Here is a 22,620-nt window from a genome sequence, read left to right on the forward strand (position 1 = left end):
ATAAATAAATGAAAATGTAATGAAATAAACACACACATTAACTGAAACTGCTTGTCCCAAGTGGGGTTGCAGTGAGCTGGAGCCTAACCTGGCAACACAGGGCACAAGGCCAGAGGGGGAGGGGATGCACCCAGGATAGGATGCCAGTCCATTGCAAGGCACCCCAAGCAAAACTTGAACTGCAGTGTAATGAGATAATCAGTGTTATTAATGTCACCTCTCAGTGGTTTTAATGTTATGGCTGATCAGTGTATATACTGTAGCACATACAATTATTGAGCTTTTCCTCCATACAGTACATGTTGATATACAGACCTTAGTTTTTGGCTGCATTTTTTGCTTTGATTGCCTGGGGAGCAGATCCTGCGGCCCCTTCTCCTAATTGTTCGGCTGAAGTCTAATTACACCAGGCCTCAGAATTACATTAAGGCTGAAAACATGGAGGACGACACAAAACCCTGAGGATAGCAGGGGTTCCATGTGCTGCCCCAGCAATGTGTGATCCCACAGTGCCCCCTATTGGCCATATGTTGTAATTGAGAAGACCTTTACGCTGTACTGCACTACTCTACTGCACTTAATCTGTCACATACAGTAAGTGCTCAGCTGGTCAGTGATTAAAGTGAATAAGACAGCAGAGCAGAACAAGCACGCAGACACGTGAGCAGTAAAGTCAATGTCTGATGATTTATTAGAATAAGAAAGGTGACAGAGAGCGAGGTCTCCATGCTGAGTGACAGACTGGCACGGGGCACAGGACGAGAAAAAACCACATCCACTGCATCACTGCGCTCCCTTCCCCTTCTGCTTGTGCGGCGGCGCAGCGTGTTGAACTTTTGTGTTGAACTTGTGTGTTGGAGTGTTTTGTGTGTTGACGGGCTTACAGCAGGCACACGAGCACACACTAGGCATGTACAATGTACAATGTCACACACTGTTTCTGTACACAGGCGAGCTGGGCCATGCTGCCTCGCCGCTCCGCTCCGCTCACACACACCGAAGCGCTGGGGTTATGTACACCGGCTGGGCCTGGGCCTGGGCCTGGGAGGGCGGAGGGAAGGCACGGCACTATCGCTCAATGTCGGTGGTCTTCGCCGGCCCACAGAGCCGCTCCTGGGCGACGTGGAAGCGGGTGTCTGTCACGGCAGCAGGAGACGAGCTCTTTGGAAAATATTTTCTCTTATCAAGAGGCAAGTCCACAGTTGTGTGCCTCCTCCCGTTTAAACAAAGAAAAGGTTCCACTCCCGGCAGTCATCCAAAAGGGCAGGAAATACTGGGATCCTGTTCACAGTCTCATTAACAAAACACACACACGCGCGCACACACACGCAGAGAGACGCACGCACTCCGAAGAGTAAATGAAAACCAATACGATAAACCCAAACCCAAACAAATATATTACCATTGAAACAAACAAACAAATAAAAACCAACAGGAATAAACAATGCTGGCTAGTAAATTTTCTCTACAACTTTACAAAATGCAAAAAACTCTTGTGCTTATTTTACGTTTTATACAGTGGTGAACAAAATGTATCTCTATGTATGCGGTACTTTAATCTGTATATAGCTACTTTTTTTGGTTTGTTTATGTTTTGTTTCTCCGATGTTTTACGTTGGCAGTTTCTGGCTGTGGGAGGTTGGCATGGGGGGGGGGTGGCGTAAAAATCTCTATGCTACAGGAAAAGAAATTGAACCGAAGGGCTTCCTCTCGGGCGCACTGTACACGGCTCATGTTGGGGTGGGGGTGGGGGGGGGGGTGCTGCGGCGCACAGCAAGCGTGCCATTTCCTTAACAGTGGAACAAACAAAAAATAAGATTAAAAGCTCCAAAACAATTCCCTGCATCAGAGGATTACGGCGTGTGATATGCAGCGAAACACAATTTCACAGAAAGGATGCTGATTTTATAGCACTTCACACCAATTTAGCTGAGGGATTCCCACTGGCCGCCCCTCCCTGATTTTTGGGACAGCCGGGTCAGTTTGGCACAGACGTGTGATGCAGAGAAGGTGCTGTGTGAGAAAGTGACTGTGAACCTGAACTGCAGTGAGTGAAGCTCCAGGGAGCACAGAAAATCATACCCGCCCCCCCGCCACCCTCCTTCGAACCCACCGGTCCAGGTGTAACGGGCTGCGGTTGGGAGGGTTCTCTCTTCTTTCTGGCGTGACCTTCCAGTGATCCTCCACTGGGCCCCCGCGTGCCACCATACATGCACCGCTGTCGCCCAGAAGGGAGCACGGTTCACCAAGTAGTCAAAGGAGTACCAGCTAACCCTACGCTTGCGGGATCAGTGGCAAGAACTGCTGGGGGCTGCAAAACCCGTGGACTCCAATGCTGCTCCAGGGGCATTAACTGCAATGGGGGGGGGCTGGGGTATCTGCCTGCAGTGCGGAATGTACAAATCATGCACCGTGTTAATGGTGCGGGTCGGAATACGCCTGACATCCCCACAGTCAACACAAACACACGCGCACACAAGCATGCACACATGTAGATGGACGGATGGACACACTAAGATGAGCACGAAGACGCGCGCCGACACACACACTTTCGGTTACTTGCATGTCGTGCTGGAGCCAGCCGTGAGTTCATACTTACTTTCTTAAGACTCTCTCTTTTACACTTCATTACTCTCTTTTACCTCTCAGCCACGGTGGTTCAGCCCATCCCGTGAAGACAAACAAAAGCCTGACCAAACACTCCTCCTGCGGTGCTCTGCTGGTGATACTTAACCACCCCCCCGACCCCCATCAATTAAAGCACAGCTTTCCCCAAAGGCCATAACCTTAATGGCTGCGTTACTGCTGCTGGACACACTGCTTCTGAGACGCTCTGCTGTGAGAAAATCCCGCCAGTTCCTGTCCACCCCATCCCAGCAGCTACATGGCGACATTTCCATCTATAGACCGCTGTCCCAGCAAAGCAGGAACCATTGGCCTTACACCACGGTACCTTAGAACAGAAGGTACTTGACACTGATCTGCTCGGGGGGGGGAGAGTAATTGAGGAGGGGTGAACCATGCAGCTCATATGACAGTGTCTTCAAACCAAACTGAGCAGTGTCTGGCAACCCCACAAGTAGTAATACAAAAAAAAAAAAAGAGCAACTGGCCGGACTACAGAAAGCAAAAATACAGATATCAGAAGGAAAAAGAAAACAGCAGACAAAACATAAACAAGCCCAGTCAACGAGTTCTGGATTTCTGAACGCTGCCGGGGCTCCCGACTCACGGCACCTCCTCTGTCCCCTCGGTGCTGGCCCAGAACTCCTTGTTTCGAAGAGCAGTCTGGCGGAGGGCAGTCGGTGCCCCGGTGCAGAACCCTAGAGGCAAGATGGCCACACATCCTGCTATCAACGATCAGCACGAGCGGGCAGAGTGAGCAGTGTGGTGAGGAGGTGGCCGACCTCCTGCGAGCGAGCAGCTCCCCGGTCGATGTCCTTCTCGTTCAGTGTGACCTCAGCCCTGCCCTGGCTGGAAATAGTCTGCTGTATTCACCAGTGTTCGGAGTCCAGCTTCAGACACACACACACACACACACACACAAAGCACAGACCTGTTTTCTGTCTCAGCGTGACAAGACTGTAGCCGACCCCCCACCCCCATCCCACTGTCCCCCACATTCCACCTTCCACTGTGATCCACCTGCCACATCCTCGGTCGCTGGTGGAGCCCTCCGGCAGCTGGCGGCAAAGGCCCTCTGGAGCCCCCGCCGACCTGCTGGAAGTCACTAATAACTTCAAAAAGGTACACAGAGCTTATAAGACACAGAACCAAACATCAAGAGTCTGTTTTTTAGATTGCCTTCAATCAGCATATTGTGCCGACACAATATTGCCACTTTTCTATAAGAAATTCCAGTGTTTTGTGAATTGTACTCTCAAGTTCACATTAAGACAGGGCGTTAGATTTATTACACCCTCTCTCGTCCTGACGTCCGTGGGAAGAAGACACATCGTTTGATGTCCACAAAAAACAAGTGATGGCATCTGCTTGTAGACCAGGCGGTTGAGTGCTGACCGCGAGCTGACCGTGGGTACAGAAGCACAGCGAGAACAAGCGCCACGTCCAGAGAGATGGATGGCTGAGCGCGAAACAGCGGTGGAGGCTTTGCGACTTGAGCTGGACACTGAAATGTTTGCTGAAGACTTCTCACATTTCTTGCAGACTGAGCCTCCCTTCCTTCTTTTCGTGACCTTGTCCCGCCGGGAGTTGCTCAGACTTCGGCCCTGCAGCCAGGAGGTAGCGGGAGGATCGGCGCGCTACGACAGAGGGAACGGCACGGTCTGCTCCCCCATGTAGGGTGGCAGGTGTCAGAAGTCACAGTCACGGGTATGAGCCGCCGGGATGTGAGCACATTGGATGACAGTGAGAGAGAATGGAGTAGGGCGGTGCCAGGTGCAAGAATGTCTCTGAGCAGTTTTTCCAGTTGATAGTGAGATGGGACTTAGAGGGGCTTTCGTTGCGATCTGGGAAAGGGCCGCTTCTTCACTGGCCGGTGGACGTCCGCTCCCTCACGCTCTTGCCAAGCAGGTGGCTGAAGTCGGCCAAGTCACTGAGGCCACGGGGCGCGGGGAGGCCGCCGCGCATCAGGCCCGAGGATGGGGCACGTGAGCTGGGGTAGTGGCGCCCAGACGGGGCTGCGTTGTTGCTGTTGAAATTAAGGCCCTCTGGGGACCAGCGCAGGGACTCCCCGAAGTCCAGCTGGGTGTTGGGGGCCGATACCACCCTCCTGCGGTCGGGCGAGTCCTGTGGCGTGGCTGGGTAGTTGTACTCTCCTGCCGAGTTGCGCAGAACCACGCCGGGGCGGCCTCCTTGCTCCCGGTGAGCAGCTAGGGACAGGTAGTGCTGGCGCTCAACAGACTGGGGGGGGTCACCCGGGTCCTCGTGCCGGCCCCCGCCACCCTGCAGCAGCTTGGAGCTCAGGTAGATGACGGAGCTGTTGGTGGGGCACGGGGTACCAGCCGTGTTCAGGAAGGCTTGGCTCTGGTCCCAGCCCGAGTCGGATAGGCGCAGACCCGGCGCCGGACGCTTCTGCTGCAGAGGCGTCTGCTCCGGAGTAGGCAGCAAGCCCGGATCCATGTCCCCTGCTTTGTTCCAACCATTGGGCATCACAAACAGAGTCTCGCCCTGCGACCGGGGCCTTTCACTCCCGCTCGGCCGAGTCACACTCATCACGGAGCCACTGCCCCCTTGTCCCAGCATGCTCTGCTCCTTATCTCCTTTGCGGCGGCTGCCGGCGTTGGCAGCGCTACCGCGAGCACGGTGCCTGTGCTTTCGACCCATTACCCAGCACACTATGAGGCCCGAGAGCACCGCCCCGGTGGCGAACGCAGAAACTGCAGAGGCAACCAGCAGATTGACGGAAACCAGGCCTTCCGGCTCTTCCACAAAACTCTCCTGCAGCAGACCTGGAGGGGGAGGGGCGAGACAGCAGGGCATCAGCTCATCGAGCACAATTTACACGCCATCCCGCTAAGTCACTTTTGGGAAGTGAGGGAATGAGGGTCAGGGGAGATAGGTTCCTCCAGTGATGCAATATCCAATTACATTCATTAATTAAAGTGGATGGTGATTTCCTGTTAAATCCTAACGACTCTAATAAATGTCTCCCTCACTGAGAATATACCTCCTAAACACAGGGCACAGCGCTCTTCGGAAAATGAACTTTTCAGCCCAAAATAGCTGGAATCTGTGTTAATGTATAAATAAATGTATTTGAATTCTTAACAGTGAAACGGAGACTACATGAATTATTAAATACGAGCAAACAAGAGGGCCCAACACTGGCACAACGGATCAATTAAGAAAATGTCAGGAGAAAAGTGTCTCTTTGTAGAGCACACGTTAGAGACGGGTATGAAGAGAAAGGAGGACTGTACAGCCAGCCAGGAGCACACATCTACAAGGGTATAAAGGAGGGTCGCTGGAGAATTCCTGCAATGGGGGTTAAGGCAAACACAGTCAGCGTTTGGTAAACCAACGACGAACTAAAAGTGCAAATCCGAGGGGCGATGAAATAATAAATCTGACTTCGTGGGAAACGGATGCGTGGCGTTAATGGACATTTTTTGCATTCACGAAGGCGTACAGCCATAATATGCCTTGATGTGCAGAACGCAAGTTTCAAAACACAAGCGTTTATTGTTTGACAGAGTCATTTTAATGGAGACAAATGGAAACAATTAAGTGCAGGTATGGGGTGCAGGGAAAAAAAAAAATGCACTTAAGTGTTTCTGGCCTTGAAGCTTCAAACTACAACTTTCTTCATAATAATAAAAGGATTGTGGGACATGCAGAGCGCTGCGAAATAAAACGGTGCTTTTGAAAAGTAGAAGGTGTGTGAAAAAGAAGGTGTCTGAGAGTGTGTTACATTGTGCTGTGTGTGTGTGTGTGTGTGTGTGTGTGTGTGTGTGTGTGTACCTGCAATGAGTTCAATGTGGTGTCAGATCATCTATGGTGTTAACTGTTCACGCATCGTAACTCTAGAAGCATCCCCAGATACAACCTTTATTCAGCCATTACTCTGGTACTGTACTGCTCATTTGTGTATCTTTTAATATTTAATTAAAAAAAAAATTTTTTTAAAAATTGGTGTGGGTGTCGGGATTTGCCTGCGTCTTATGCATCTACTTGAATGATGAACCTCGGTGTAGCAAGTGGTAGGTAACGAACTAGGTTTGCTTGAGACTTTCATGTCTGCAGTTGTGTCTCCTTCTCTCAATATAATGCATAAATTGTACTTTTGCTGACATGTATGTCGCTTTGGACAAAAGCGTCTGCTAAATGAATAAATGTAAATGTCTGGAAGTCACCTTGGATAAAGGTGTCAGATAAAAGCTAGTTTATTCGAGAAGAGCTCCATCTGACTGAATAAATGTAAATGTACAGAGACGATGCAGATTATGAACATGATATTGAATATAAATGAAGGGCGTAGGATATGAGCATTTCAGACCCTTGTACCTGGAACATAATTACTGACATCAAGTCAACAAAATCCTGTAACAAGGAATGTTTCTGAGACAGTGTGGAACACCTGCAGAGTCATGCTGGACTGAGATGTGAAATAATTTTGCCGAAAATACGTTTCCATGCACACCGCACCACCACCCACCTTCAGAAACAGAATTTGCCTCAGTTTGTATCCTTGGTTTCAGTCGAGCTCAAAGATATTTGTTGTAGTGTATAAGAGAGGCCAATCTGAACCAATCTTTCTCTCTCTCGCTCTCTGCGTCTCTGTCTCCCTCGCCCCCCCAAGCCACTAGAGACACTATGACTCAAAAGAGACTGCCTTACCCAGATTTCATCAGAGCCACATTATGGCTCTATCAGGTTAGCAGCAGGATTTGTTGCCAAGAATATCTCATACAGATTCCTGTCACTTCCGTCAGAGTCCCAAGACTCCTAAAGGTCAGACGTCTGCACCCTTTTCATCATGCCCAGGGAGAGACTGTGTCATGCTGTGTCACCATAGAAACGGGAACCAGAATCCTTATGGTTTTAATAAAAGGATGCTCACATGTATGCATGGGACAGAAGACTCTGCCTGCCATGATCAAGAGTAACTCAGGTCAAAATCCAAAAAAAAAAAAAAAAAACTAAGTGATGAAACCTTGAAGCAAAAATTAGCAGAGCGTGCACATCAGTTCTGTGTTTTTCAAATGTGTTCACAGCTTTTTAATGAAATTAAATAGCATTCCATTTACATTTGTTTAGCTTTAATCAATTGCTTGCAGCAGTGACTTCCATGCTGTGGAGGTAAAAGAAAAACACAGTTGCCATTATCACACCGCATGGGTACATAAATAATGCTTCTAAATGCACTATTTCCCAACTCAGTGTTTACTGAAATATCCATTTGTTGGCATCTTTTGCTGAAATGAGCTCATTATTTTTGCCATGTTCTTGTCCTTGTTACTAATCAGGGACAAGAATCTACTACGTTTTTCATTTGTCGCTCTCAATATTTCATTTCTTCTACGAAAGTTTAAAGGCAAAATGAATTATATCGTGAACTATTTAATGGTATGATGTTTCTGTACTGATAATTTAGCTGCCTAAAAATGTGTGTGCTTTAATTTCCATTTGTACTGTTCGAGCGCTGCCATGTCATTTTTTAAAGGTTTTTGCTGAAACACTTCATCCGGTTTTTAAATTTAGAGCTTTCGAACAAATCCAATTAAAGGCATTAACTTCCCGTCTTTCTCTGGCAAATGAAATGGATTTTGATGAGCAGTTGTAATATCATAGTGCCACAGCTGGCAGTGTCCAAGCTGGCGAGGCAGCCCACTTAATGAGAGCGAACACTGCGCTCGTCGGCCGACTCTACCCCCATGCTGCCGGGGGGGTGCGGTGTAGGTCTGGGGTGGCTCGAAGGGACAAAACAGAGGGTGAGCTGATCTCCGCCTTGTGCTCCTAATGGAACGGCTGAGCCGCCACTCGGTGAAAGCCTAATGGGAGACGCTCTCCCCAGCTGTCTGGTCGCCGGCCGGACCTCGCAGCTCCAATTACAGCAGAACAATACGAGAGCGCGCTGTAGTCAGCGTAGGCCCTGGCAGAGAAGGCGCAGCGCGATGCGTAACCGTGAACCTCGTACTGAGATGGGGCAGTGTAAAGGTCATCTAACAGTGTAGTCAGTGTTGCGGGTGGAGAAGAATGTGAGGAGTAACAGTCATCTAATGGGGTAGTTAGTACAGCTAGAGGAAGGGACCGTACAAAGGACGAGGTTCTCTAACAGTGCTGGACACGGTTCGGTAGGGGCTATGCAAGGATACGGTCAGGAGGGAAGGACCACGGTGGGATGTGATTAGGACTCTTTCTCTCCCCAGGCCACAGATGTCCCAGACTTCCTCTTTCTCTTTGCAAAGTTAATCCCCATCTTCTACCCTCCTACCCCTTCTCCCTCAGTCCTTTTATTTGCCCTATTCTCCCCCTGCTAATCTCCTCCTCTCCATCACTTGCTGCACATCTCTCGGGATGTCCTTCTGCCTCCTTGGCTAGCTTATCACTGTCTGTCTTGCCTGTGTCCAGCCCACCCTTCAGGCCCAGACAGGGTCCCAGCGGGCTCGCTAATGAAAAGTTATTGTGCTGCGGCTCTTACTTAAGATTCTCTTCATTATAGTGCAGACGCTGTATGGATTTCCTCTTCCCAGGTGCACAAATCTGACAGACTGGTCAGCACCGATAGATTTTTAAACTAGGTATAATATGAGCAGAATGGTATGTGTTCAAGATACATCTTTGCTCGTTGCTGACATTTAGCTGACAGCAAAATATTAAATATGCACATATGGTATAAAGAACACAATAGTGGTGTAGCGCACGTTTGTATTCCTTTGTTCTTCTCTTACTTCTCACTCTTTCAAAGTGCTTTCACGTGAAGGTTAGGATTTGTGTGCAGCAGTACATGCATATAGAGTCATACATTGGTATCCCTACACGCATGTGTGTTAGAGTGCATTCAAAGATGTGTACGATCAAAGCTTCTGCGGTGTGTGTAAGTGAAGGTACTGTGTGCGTGCGTGTGTGTGTGTGTGTGTGTGTTTGAGGGAGTTCATGGCTCAGCGCTTGCGCTCATTATAGCACCACCCCCGATGTAGGAGTAACTGCAGGCTCTCTGCCTGTGATCAGAGCCCCTGCCGGTGCAGGTCGGGCCCCTGGAGATGGCGTATGTGCAGTGAGCTGCATGGAGGGGTGTGGGTCTAGGTCTGCATGGACCAGTTGTAGTCAAATTCATACTCCAAAGCACCAGTGGGCTGTGCAATGCTGGGCAATGTACTGGCTGGGGCTTTTCCACTTCATTTCATAGCACTGCCACATGACCAGGGCTTGAGAAACTGCATGAATGAACTACAAGCAATATTAAGCACAAACTCACCAATCGTTCCTTAGATTCCAAACACTAGAAACTGATATAAAAAAAAATGTAGACACGGAAAAGCTTTACATAATACAAGTCTCTAGCGAACGCTGCATTGCAAGTTGTTCTAGTTATTTTTGAGAAATTGAAAGGTCAGTTATTTCCAGAGCTAAATGTATACCAGGGATTTTTTTATTCTTGTTTGCCTGAGATAAATTTGAACGTGCGTAAAGTGCAGGTTTCACAGACGCAAACATGTATGTACAGCATGCTGTGGTTTGCGTTGTGGGAAGGAAACAATATGCGGCGTTATTTAGTTTATAGCTCCCAGAATGTTACACAGCAAATACAGTTAGGTTGCTTGAAAGGGCAGCTTTTCCGAACTCGGGAACTTCTGCCAGATGCCTCAACATGGTTCCAACACATCCAGTTAATGGCACAGCTGGGCTGTCGACACTTGGAAACTGCATGTGGAATAAATTGCTTTCACAATGTGCATTTCAAAGGAAACAAACAGTTTCTCACTGCACCCTCTGGTCATTATGGTAGCTCGAACTGAGCCGTAATTGATACCCTCAATATAGGCAAGAAAATGAAACATTTCACAAAAAAAGATTATAAATATTCAAGAGATATGTCACAGGGGCCATTCGTTACAAAAATTCACCTATGCTATTAAACAACCCACTTGGGGTTATGTCTGTTCTTCTCACAATCATGCACCCTACAATTTAAATGTAATAATTCTCACATGCTAGGGACATAAATTCCACATGTCAGTGGTGCACATGCAATGTTATTTTTCCACCAGCTAAAGCACGATTGTTTTTTGTGCTCTGTTAACCACTACATTAACGCTCCAGAGTTTCGTCCCCCTTCTACAGCTTTCTAGAGGCTTACGGAAATGATCAAGCCACAGAGGCCTGGTTAGGAAAACACAGTCCATCTGGTTAGACGTGCAGACAGGTGACTGAATATGTTCCCTGTCTGCGCTCTGATTTACAAGATGGATTAAATATAAGTTCCTGCTACACGTGACTATTAAGTAACTGCAGCCAAAATGGTCCACAGTGAATATCCCATACAGCGGACGTGTTTCTCACAGCTCGGTGGATGTCTGGTGGTGTGGATGCAGACCTCACAGGCAGGCTAAGGCTCTAAACCTTGATTTGCTGTTCTTGCAAGCGGACATCAGTTGGCTCAGTGTACATGTTCACATGGCAACAACCCGCCTGCCACTGCAATGTCCAACACTTGGCAAATCAGCACATACAATTTGATTTCCAGCCCGTGCCCTTGAGTTGATTTTCTGTCAACGAGTGCCAAAGGGACAGTTCGTTGCATACTTACAAATTACGAGGTACTCCTTGACCCCTGGGGCCCTTTCATAAATCTCCTGACTTTTCGTGACCGACGAAAGTGGCCACATCATCGGTTTTCACCCTCATCTCCATGAGATGTTTGACGCGCACCCAGCACCCCCCAATCGCCCACCGAGCCATCCGGGAGGCCGGCCCACGTGGATCTATGTGAAAGGCAAGAAGTACATTAGGAATGCCTCTGGTGTCTCCAGCAATCCTCAGAATGTTAGAATGTGCTGCCCAGACACTTTCCTTGTGAGCACAATACGTCACCCTCCTTGTAGAGGGCCTCATACACAAGAGGCATGTCTCAAGGACAGACCAAGAGTTCAAGGCCTTCCCACATGCCTCCTGAATTCCTCTGCTGCCTCTGTGGGTTGAATGTGCCAACAGGAAACTTCTTGTGGGGTTTCAGGGTGCAGAGTGGGGAAGGTGCCAGCGGTGATCCACCCCTTTTCTGGGGAGTCTGTGTGGTACCACTAAGAATGGCTTTGACCTCAAGGCTTGTGATTGTCCTGTAATGCCTAGAAAGACAGACGGGCCTCCTGCGATGAGGCCACTGTCTGTATTTAATGTCACAAAGCACACGTTATTTCCAGACAGGTGCAGCAGTGCTTTTCTCAAAATACATCTCATAGTGTTAATAACGGACTTCTTCATTGAGTGTCATTTCTGTCTTTCAGTGGAAGTGCTTGGAATCTTATAATATTGAAACTGTCCACTGTAGCCAATTTTCCAACTGTCTTCTCTCCATTTCTTTGTATTGGGGTACTTGTACTGCAGCTGTCACACACAAACTTGTCAAGTGGAGTGAAACCTCACGCATCACAATTTCCTTGATGTGATGTGGACCTCAATTATACTGAGATTGCAACCTGCTGTTCTCCCAGTCAAAACAGTGCATTACTTCTGGAAATATTTTCACAGGCCCATAATTGCTTCCATCTGCAGCAAATCTGTAGTAAGGTTTGTCATTATACTGGAGTGCTTTCACAGCAGTGCTCACAGAATGGGCTTAAAACCCAAAGTTACCCAAGGCTTCTGTCTTGGTTCAGGCAGTCACAAAGTTCTTTGGATTCCAGGCACATCCATCTCAGCGATTCCGATCTGTGGTCTATTCACTTAGAACAACGGCCATTCATGAAGCTACGTGATGCCAGCAGTTGAAGCCCCAGTTTACTCTAGCATAATACCTTTCATGCTAAGCTGATGCGGTCTTTGTACAAACAAACTCCTGGTGTTTTCACAATCCTCTTGGCCTTTTGTTTTAAGGGTTTCACCACAGTTTTTCAAGATACACTACATGAGAGCAGGTGCTCTCAGTAGTTTCCAATGTCTGGGAAAAAAATGTTCATCTCCATAAATATTTTTTGAGAAATTAAATGGATATTATAATTTCCACAACCCTGCAAGTTGCAGAGGGCTTGACAAAAAAGGCAAGTGCTTCTCATTACAGCGAGTCGAAAACTTAGAATGCCTTGAGTTAAGACAAGAAGTGCCTTAGCATGTAAAAATAGACCTCTCCATTTCATCTAAAGAAGACTCGCTCGGGTGTCAAGCCAGTGTGACTGGCTGTAACAAAAGCAGTTGTTAAGGCATTTGAGGTGCACAGGAAACCCACATCACCATTTTGTGCTGTTCTCTTAATAACTTCTGTTCATCACCAAAATGGTTTTGTTCTTAGTTTTTTCCATGTAAATGTAACATTAGATTTTGGCTAACAAGATGTTGCGTAAAGGGTGACGACAATGTTCTTGCTACATTCAGAGCTGTTTAGCAAGATGGTCCAATAGAGAGGAGAGGAGTTAGCTATTTGAAGGCAAATATATATGTGCAGCTGTTCAATAATACACAGGAAGACGTCTAGCTGCTACGCTCTCTTTTCCACACCTCCAAATCACACATCAATAAATGACAAAAGTTATCCTGAGCAGAAATTAAGAAAAATTCAAGTTCATTGAGCTTTGTGTTTCTGTAATGACTCCTGTAATGATTTGTGAAGTTCATAAAAGCCTTTCTCCCTGGGGCCTTTCAAAGTTATCGCTCAATTGTAATTATGCCCATGAAAAAGGTTATTTTTGTGTCACGATAATTGCAATTTAAAATATAAATACAAATAGTCTTTAACAGTAACCTTTAACTGATCTAGAGGGGATGTATTGGTGTTCACTTTTTAATGTTCATTTTCCGACTTGCAGAGCGGCTATAAATCCTGTACGTCAAGAATGTGGATGTACTAAAATTTTTTATTGAGTGTACTGCTCTTTCGGAATAATTTCTTAAAAAGACCTTACCAGTTTCAGACATCCATCTGTTCCTTATCAGTAGCTGCCTGTACCAACAGTTTACAGAAAGGACTTGTCCCAGAATGCAATGGGTAACAGTAATGAGAAGAGAACACGGCACCCCGACGATTTCAAACTTTTAATCCTGAAAACAGTACAAAGCTGAAACATGCCCTGCATTCCCCGTTTCTGCACGAGCCAGTCATGGAACATTTAAACATCTTTGTCACATTATTGGGATTTTGCAGATGCCGCCGGTCTTACTGCAACCACAACACAGGTGGTAAAGACAGAGGAAGGTGACGCTTTAGAACATAGGCCGGCTCTGGTCACACATCACCAGAGGTCACACCGCTCAGCTTTCATGTCTACTTTGGACTGGATTCAAAAGGGACACATTTTCAGAAAGCCTTACTTTGTAACAATGGCCCTCATCCGTAACTGAGACATGTCTGCTCATCCATAAAAAAGGCAGAAAGCACATAGGAGGAAACCTGCCCATAAGACATCGGGTGTGTGTGTATGTGTGTCTGTGAGTGATCTCTGTACCGGGGTAGAAACAGAGTGGACAGCCATGGTGCAGTAGGTCATGGACACGGTGGCTCCACAGGCAGCAATGTAGCACGCTCCGAGGGACACCCGCGGGACACGTCCGCAATCGGTCACACCCTCGTGTGAGACCCTGGGGCCCAGCTCCTTGCCATGCTACCACTGCAAAGGATTTATTCCCAATATTTATTTGACTGGGAGTGAGCCGGGATGAGATGAAAATCGATTTTCCCCTGGCGTCCGCCAGCAACTTTTCTCCTGTTAAAGAGAGGCAGTTATTTTGGCTGCCCATCCATCTTCCTCTCAGATGACAAAAGTTTGTCTCCAAGGAAAAGCGGGTCTCGACTAGCTGAGTCCCAGCACTGATGCGCCCTGCTTGCAGGGTAAAGAGGGCAGAGGAGAGGCCAGCTGCCTCCCACTCCCTGTGCGTGGGACAAACGCTGCTGTCCCCATAGAGAAGAGAAAGGACAGAACAGGTGTCCCTCCCACTGCGTGGAGCACGACAGACTCCGATTCTCCTAAAGGTGAGAGCAACGCAACGGATGTGCGAGGACATTTCTCTGCTGATTCTCAAATGCAAAAACGATAATTTCATTTAACACTTCATTAATTATCCCCAAGCCACGCATTGGTCTTGTGCCGTACGGAGGACAACGTTAACGGTGCAGTACTGCTAACCGAAAGGTTCAACTTATAGTTTTATACATAATGCATACATGTCACAAGCAGGTGATGTATTCATCTAATATCTAACTCAAAAACAGCATTTTGAGCTTGTATAATATGTATGCCTAATTAATGGATGGAAGAAGACCAAAACAAACAACCGAACGAAACGGACAGTTGGATTATTGACGTAATACAATGTATTCACAACTGGAGCAATAATAGCGATTTGATTCCGCCATGCAATGGATAAAGTTATTGTGCATGTTAAAATCTGACACAATATCAATACAGAAATGCCAAAAACAAGATGCTATTCTCTCCGAAGTGTCTGTAATTCAGTCTTCAGTGATTATACAATTAGGCACAGAAACAGTGTCTTTGCAAACAAAGCAAGTAAAGCAGTACACAAAATTCATCAGTGTAACTTAATATAACTGTCCTGCCCTAGATAGAATATAACTCACAAAAAGCCGAAAAGCAAATTTTTTTCACCCTCAGTGGAAGATACACATACTCGTTCCTAGGGGTTCATTCGTTCAGACTAGTTGATCCCTTACCGTGAGAGATTCTGTCTGAATCCTGTTAGAATAATGCAAGGAACCCATTATAAAAATGGAACGAAGGCCAAATATACCTAACAACATGCAGCTGGTGGGATCAGAACAAAACAAACCCGGAATCTAAAAATGACAGAAGCTGAGCTAATTCCTTGCTTAGAATTTTTACAGTGCTTTACATAGTGTACACAGTGCAAGCTTTGTTATAACTTTCTAAGGCATTTAGTCAGACTGTTGAGCTGAACGTGAATGTATCAACAATTGGGCTGGATTGCCTCATTTGCAACTGGTAAGGAGACTCAAGGACACAGAAAAGATATAGCCAGACATGTGCGTTCAGTTTGAACATGACTCCTTCTGAGAGGTGAATGTTAATGGCCAGAGGAAGGTGTATGAATTCCATCTGAACGTCACTGAAGACAAAAATTAATATAAGATACAGCACAAGGGTAAAACACCGACATAAAAAAAAAACATTACTGGCACATTTCTGTGCTATGTTACTGCTATGGCAGTAGTGTACACTGTCAACGTTGAATAAATGCGTATGATAAATGTTTGTATGGGGGAATGGGGGACAATAAAGACAGAGTTAAATTTCTGGAGTATTTGATTATTTTGCCGGTCAGAAATGGCTCTTACCATCACAGTCCCCGAGGTGGGAGGTGTTCCCATGTTCCACGTCCTGCTCGAACGGCAGTCTGCAACACAAGAATAATGAGAGATTAATAAGTAAAAAGCAGAATTTAGGAGACGCTGCTCTGCCATGAGGGAAACCGAGCATTCGCCGTTGCTGTGTCACAGAGGGAGGGGAAGATGGGGCTCTTTGAATAGTGGGACTTAGGGGAATGTGTGCCTCCTGCTTGCGAGGGTGGAACCAATTTAAGCTACCGTGGTAACGACAAGCTTAGCACTGGGGGATTCATTCAGTTCCCAGGAACACTAAGCAGCGAACAGTTATAAATAACAGCTTACATAAAATCGACATGTTTAGGGTGGTTACGCTTTTTAAAAGATCGCTGATTAGAAGGCACAGACGCATTTTTAAAATCTGTCTTTTCGCCCAGTTAGATATCTGAGACACGTCAGGGACTGCAGGCTGCGCAGGGGAGCACATTAAGCTTGCTCTGGCCTACTAAGCAGCAGGGACGCTACGGGTGGCAAAGAGCAAGTTTGCTTACGCACACTGTACAACCTGCTGTGTTAAAAGTTGCATAAAAGTCTCCCAAAGGTCCTTAAGGGCATTGTTTAGCATTAGCAGCAAAAGAACCACAGCGAAGCCCTTGTCCTGGCTTGCAAAAAGCCTAGCAGGGATATATTTGTCTCTCTGGAGGGCAAATTTCCATGTGAAAGACTGTTATAGTGATTCCGCTTGTAGACTGGCCACGTGTGAAGATATCTGAGCAAAAAACACACCACCTACAAATTAGAGAATATTTGCTGACAAATATTGTATTGCTCTCCGAGATGTACGCCGCTTTGGAGAAAAGCGCCTGCAAAACGAGTAACTGTAAATGTAAATGTAAAGAGAGCAGTGATTGTTTGTCCGATACTGTCTGTTCAGCTTAACACATTTATGCCATATTACTCTGACTTGAGAGCTTTTTTAGAGTCACAAATAGAATCAGTTCTCAAACGGTTATCTCGGTATCACTCGATACTAAATCAATCCAGAGGTTGACCACGTTTAAATGGAATTATAAGCAACACTGCAGCTGTAATTACATAAGTGGGAAGACGCCAGGCGGTTTTCTAGGGCGGCTGTGTTGTCTAGTCAGCTGGCACAGTTTCTGTGCTTACATGTATAATTAAATCTAGGGCTCCTCCACAGAGATGGCAGCTTTCATTAGCGGGAGCAGGGTCCGAGCAGGGCTGCAGACTGCCAGAGAATGCTGGCACACACATGCGCATTCACACACATGCACATACACAAATAAGCACGTGCCAACTGCATGCATTCACACACAACACTCTAGTCAGCAATGTATTCAGCAGCCTGTCACACTTCAGTTGTCCTGGTACGGTCCCAGTCCCAGTCCATTTATTCTGACTAAGGGAATATTCATAGTTCCCGGTATTGGATTAGAAGCATTTTTGAAAAGTAATATGACATGAAACATTTCCAGGTATGATGAAGAAACTGCCCAGTTCTGTAATTAATACCACACACATGCACACAGGCTGAAACTGCTTGTCCCACGCGGGGTCGCAGCAAACTGCAGCCTAACCTGGCAACACAGGGCACAAGGCTGTTGGGGGAGGGGACACACTCAGGATGGGATGCCAGTCCACCACAAGGCACCCCAAGCAGGATTTGAACCCTAGACACGCCGGAGAGCGGGACCCAGACAAACCCGCTGCGCCGCTGCGCCACCCAATTAATACACCTATTACAAAAATAATTTTATGTAGCTACTTTGCAGAGACTTCTATTTCACACAACAGCATTCATCTCTGGAGAAAATCTACACTGCTCTCTGATACATTTACTTAGCTGATGCTTTTCTTCAAAGCAACTTACAATTGTTTACCTATTTACAGAACTGGGTAATTTTTACTGGAGCAGTTTTTTTTTTTAATTTTTTTTTTAAATTATAAGTACCCTGCCCAAGGGCACTACAGCCAGAGGTGGGGATCAAACCCATGACCTTGGGATACAAAGGCAGTGTCTCTAACCACTACCCTACCAGCTGCCCCAACACACTTCATTTTAGTTAAATAACTGTGGTCAAGTATCTTTCTGAAGGATACATAGACCTTTCTTAGGGTTACTATAGCAGGGCATCCCTAATTTCCTCCTTAGTCTAGTTCTTTCAGCACTGCTGCCCTCCACGTATAAAGGGCCACATGTACATCCCGCCGGAATAAAGTCTTTCATCTGTGCAGCAGCAGGTGTTCCTAGCAGCCTCACCTGGTGCCAGGCCGGAGGAAAGAGCAGGTGCTGCCGCGAGTCCAGCCGCAGTATGGGTCTCGAGAGGCGATGCAGTTCCTGAAAGCACACACAACACCACAGGTAAAAAGACAGCTTTATTCACGAATATACATTCCCATATATACTCCGTGAGTCCAGTGCACCCGGAGGTGACATGAGGTAATGTTTACTGCTCTCACATAGTGTTGCAGTGGTTTATTGATGACTGGTGGGTAAAAGCATGGAGCAGGAGAGGAGGGGTCCAGGGCAAATACTGGGGGATGGTGGTGGGGGCGCTTACTTCATGCAGCGGGAGTAGAGCTGGCAGCGGGCCACGGGCACTCGCACCACACAGGATGGGAAGGCCAGCAGCAGGGAGTGACTGGGCCGATCCAACTCCAGAGAGAGTAGTTGCCGCGCCTGAGAGGAGCCCTCGCCACACCTGTAACCAGCAGAGAGTATGACTGGAGCCATTACTCCACACCTTGTACCACAGCTGCACTGGTAAAGTACCGAATCCAAGCTGGCACCTAAAACTTCACCTGCCCAACATCCACTTCATAGCTCACACATTTCTGAACCGCTTGTCCCATACAGAGTTGCGGGGAACCGGAGCCTAACCTGGCAACTCAGGGCGTAAGGCTGGAGTAGGAGGGGACACACCCAGGACAGGACGCCAGTCCATTGCAAAGCACCCCAAGTGGGACTCGAAACCCAGACCCACTGGAGAGCAGGACCCAGTCCAACCCACTGCACCCCCCTACTTCATAGCTCACTCAAGCCCTTATCAATGTTTTTAATTTTCAGTGACCAGACACTAACATTAATGGTGCGTGAGTCTTCAATGCAAAACCTGAAAGCCTACATGAGAAAGGAAGAAAAGTACCATAATAACCTGAATGACATAATGAATTCATTCAGGTGCACAATGTTATGTTTCCTGAGGACGTCCAATCAGCGCCAATGAACACAGCAATCCCACAGTACATTACCTTTAATTACTACTTAGGGAAAACTTCTCATTCACAAGCTGACCCTTGTGCATTGAGTTAATGTAAAAGGCAAGTACTGCATGCAGAAATGCAGAGCACTTATAATAAAAAAACAGCTGAGAGTTAGAGGTCCGTTCATGGGAAAACACTAGTCCCTCTACGGCTGAACAGTGAGTCACTGTGAAGAACAACCCGGAGCTGCAGTGTGTGTTTCAGCTGGAGGAGTGGAGGAGAGGACAGACATTGTAAAGCTGCATCAGTGCAGCTCAGGCTCTACACCATCTCTCTGTTGTACACCCACCTTTCTGATTGGAATCTGTGCAGCCCTGAATGTTATACATATTATATACATATGTATGTGTGCCACATTGCTCTGCTCCGCTCTATGGATGGGTGAATTATTTCAAGGAGTTCAGTGCAGTGCATCCAGCATTGTCATATCAGCTAAATACAACTTAATAATCATTGTATGTGAGAGGAAAGTGCCCCTTAGAGGCAAAAGGCTGCATGTATTTACCAGACACTTTTCTCCAAAGTGACTTCCAATGAACTCTATGTAGTGTTATCAGCCCACACACCTTATTCACCAAGGTGACTTACACTGCTAGGTACACTACTTACCTATACATAAGTGGAACACACACTCTCTCTCTCATTCACACACAATGGGTGAACCTGAACAGCCCATATTTTGACTGTGGGAAGAAACCAGAGCACCCTGACAAAACCCATAGAGGCTCCACACATACTGAACAGGAATTGAACCCCTGTCCTTTTGCACCAGCAAAGCACCATGAAACAGAAGCACTACTCACTGTGCCACAGTGCCACCCAGGGCAAACCTGTGCAGGAAACACAGACTGAGTGGCCCCGGCAAGGTGGGTGGCAGCCACTCTCAGAGAACCCCTTGCTGGGAAGAGTGCACACTAAATTGCCCTCGACTTCTGTATCGCTCCCTTCTGACCTGACCACTTTGATCTCTGTCAGTGCAGTCATTTCTGTGCCTGCTTGAGAACATGTGTGGTTTGAACATGAACCCCCTTCACATAGCCACTTAGAGACAAAAAGCGGAAGTCGTCACATCTCCACCTTTAAAAGTACTGGATACATCAGAAAATGATATCACAAAAAATGGCAGCGGTTAGCAGACTCTTAGAAACGTAATGGATTAAAATAACTGCCTTCTCTGAAAGTTAACGAGCTAAACCAGTTTCAGGGTGCAGCGAATGTACCGCACGGGTAACGGTGCACATCTTCGTGAACGGCAGGATGAGGAGCGTGAAACTCACTTCTCGGGGTTGTACCCTTCCAGTTCTTCCAGAAAGATGTTGCTGGTGAGCGCAGAGTTTTCCCGGCCAGGGACGATGAGGAATTTGAGGATGGTTCCTTTGCTGGAGCCCAGAAACAGAACGGTGCGGTTCCTGTATGGTCCTGCCTCGGTATCTACCACAATCTTGTTGAGCTGATACCTGACAAAGAGCAACAGCTTACAGATGTCTGCCATTAATATAGACCCTCTGTACCACTCACAATTAGCCTCTAAGGGGTAAAACATTATCTCAGTTACAAAAAAAATAATAATTTGTGTTTATGCAAATTACTCCTCCTAGATTCTTTCACCTTTTACAAAAGGCTAGGTATTTTCCACTATGAATTACAAGTACAGAATTCAATGAACAGTCAACAGTTTGTACTGTGAAATAAGTTTAAACTGATCTTACTACTGAATTAACATTTAACTGACACTTTCCTCCAAAATGACTTACAATGCAAAGTTACTTAGACTGTTTCACCCGTCTAAAAAGCAGGGTAATTTTAAGGTCACTACATTGCTCAACAGTACTACAGCTGGAGGTGGGATTTGAACCCAGATCTGTTGAGTCCAAATGCAGCAGCTCCAACCACTTTACTGCCTGCTGCCCTATATTTAGAAGCACTTAAATCACCAAGTACATTGATTTATTTATCTGATACTTTGCTCCAAAGTCACTTACAATGTTAAATTACAGCTATTTATGCAGCTGGACAATTTTACTGGAGCAATTCAGGGTAAGTACCTTGGTCAAGGGTACTACACCAGGAGAGGATTTGAACCCAAGTCCTTCATGTAAAAGGTAGAGGCTCTAACCACTAGGTTACCCGCCCCCTACGCACAAGAGGTGGATCTCTGGTAGCAAACAGCACTCAGTTTAGTGAATCTGTGAACTCAGCTGAGGTCTGCTGAGATGTAGGCCTCACCTGACCATTGTCCTCACAATCCAGGGTTTATGTCCCAGTGAGGGCACAGCTTCATCCATTAGGGGGTGTGTTTTCACAAAATTCAGCATCTCATCAGGGAATGCGTTGGAGGAGTTGAATCTCGAACCCTGCACCGCACAGCCCCCTGGCCTGAAGACAAGATGAATGAGGTGCTGCCCAAGTAACATGACTTACCCTCTCAATAGTTACAGTGAGCATTTGCTTTCCAGCAACCCTTCCCTGAGGGACTATTAGGGTAGATGTGAGTACCTGGGTTTTGGGATGAGCTCGTCTGGAACAGGGGTCCAGATGGATTCGGGGGATTTCTGTTCCTTGAACCTACCCTCGAAGACTCTGGCCACCTGCTGCATGTCAAAGGCGCAGACTGCCGAACCAGGAATACTGCAAAGGACAGTGTGACTCAGGCAGCAGCAACTCGTCCGCTGACAGCTATTTAATGTAATGCATAAATATCACTGCAGCCTCTGTTCTGAGACAGTTTGCAAAATTATGCCATAAATATGTAGAAAATGCTATGTTTTACAACTCCATGGAACAATAAAGAGGACTTTTTAGCAGGTATTACAGTAATCTATTATCTGAAATGCCTGTTCAGTTGAAGTTTGGGGTATTAAGGTCATTAACGTTAAATTCACAACAAGGATTAAGGAATAAACTATAGAATACAGAGAACTTTATGTAAAACATCAGAAGACCTATGACCGAACCATTGAAATAAATGAAATGGAACAATAAAAACTAAGCCAAACAAATTGTTATATTAGGATCCATAGATAATCAGCTGAAAGACCATAATCACATGTTTTTCCCTTGAAGGCATCTATAAAGCTTGGACATTTTAATCCTCTGCTGCTCACCCACATCCTGCACTGAGTCATTGCTTGATGCTAATTTCTTTGAGGAAGAGATATAGCACTTAGAGAGACATCAAAAGTCAAGCAAGAGTCTGGCTTTACCTTTCTATCCCTGACAACTCCCCATTCTCTGCTGCTTTTTAGCGTCGTCTTCGTGACACAGGTTTCCCCTCAACAGCATCGCAGAGAAAACAACAACGGATCTCAGAGGAATGAATCACAGCTCCCGGACTCCCACGACTCCCACGCTGAGTGCCACGTGACACTCCGCAGCACATTCAGAAACTGAGGCCATATCACAGAGCGGAAATTGGACGGCAA

The 22,620-nt window shown here is 46.6% G+C and overlaps 1 protein-coding gene across 2 annotated transcripts in view; it reads right to left on the reverse strand.

Moving 5' to 3' along the window:
- Positions 1-684: 684 nt before the first annotated feature.
- Positions 685-22,620, reverse strand: part of sema6bb (sema domain, transmembrane domain (TM), and cytoplasmic domain, (semaphorin) 6Bb) — a 75,579-nt gene continuing 53,643 nt past the window's right edge. For both annotated transcript variants that reach the window (XM_018728257.2, XM_018728258.2), the window contains 7 exons: positions 21,695-21,826; positions 21,425-21,574; positions 20,476-20,655; positions 18,496-18,636; positions 18,195-18,272; positions 15,926-15,984; positions 685-5,411 (listed from right to left, as the gene is read on the reverse strand). In XM_018728257.2, the coding sequence (XP_018583773.2) occupies positions 4,489-5,411; positions 15,926-15,984; positions 18,195-18,272; positions 18,496-18,636; positions 20,476-20,655; positions 21,425-21,574; positions 21,695-21,826 (1,663 nt within the window). In that variant the 3' untranslated portion in view covers positions 685-4,488. The remainder of the gene's footprint in view (positions 5,412-15,925; positions 15,985-18,194; positions 18,273-18,495; positions 18,637-20,475; positions 20,656-21,424; positions 21,575-21,694; positions 21,827-22,620) is intronic.

The sequence above is a fragment of the Scleropages formosus genome, chromosome 9, assembly GCF_900964775.1.
Source record: "Scleropages formosus chromosome 9, fSclFor1.1, whole genome shotgun sequence".
NCBI lineage: Eukaryota > Metazoa > Chordata > Actinopteri > Osteoglossiformes > Osteoglossidae > Scleropages > Scleropages formosus.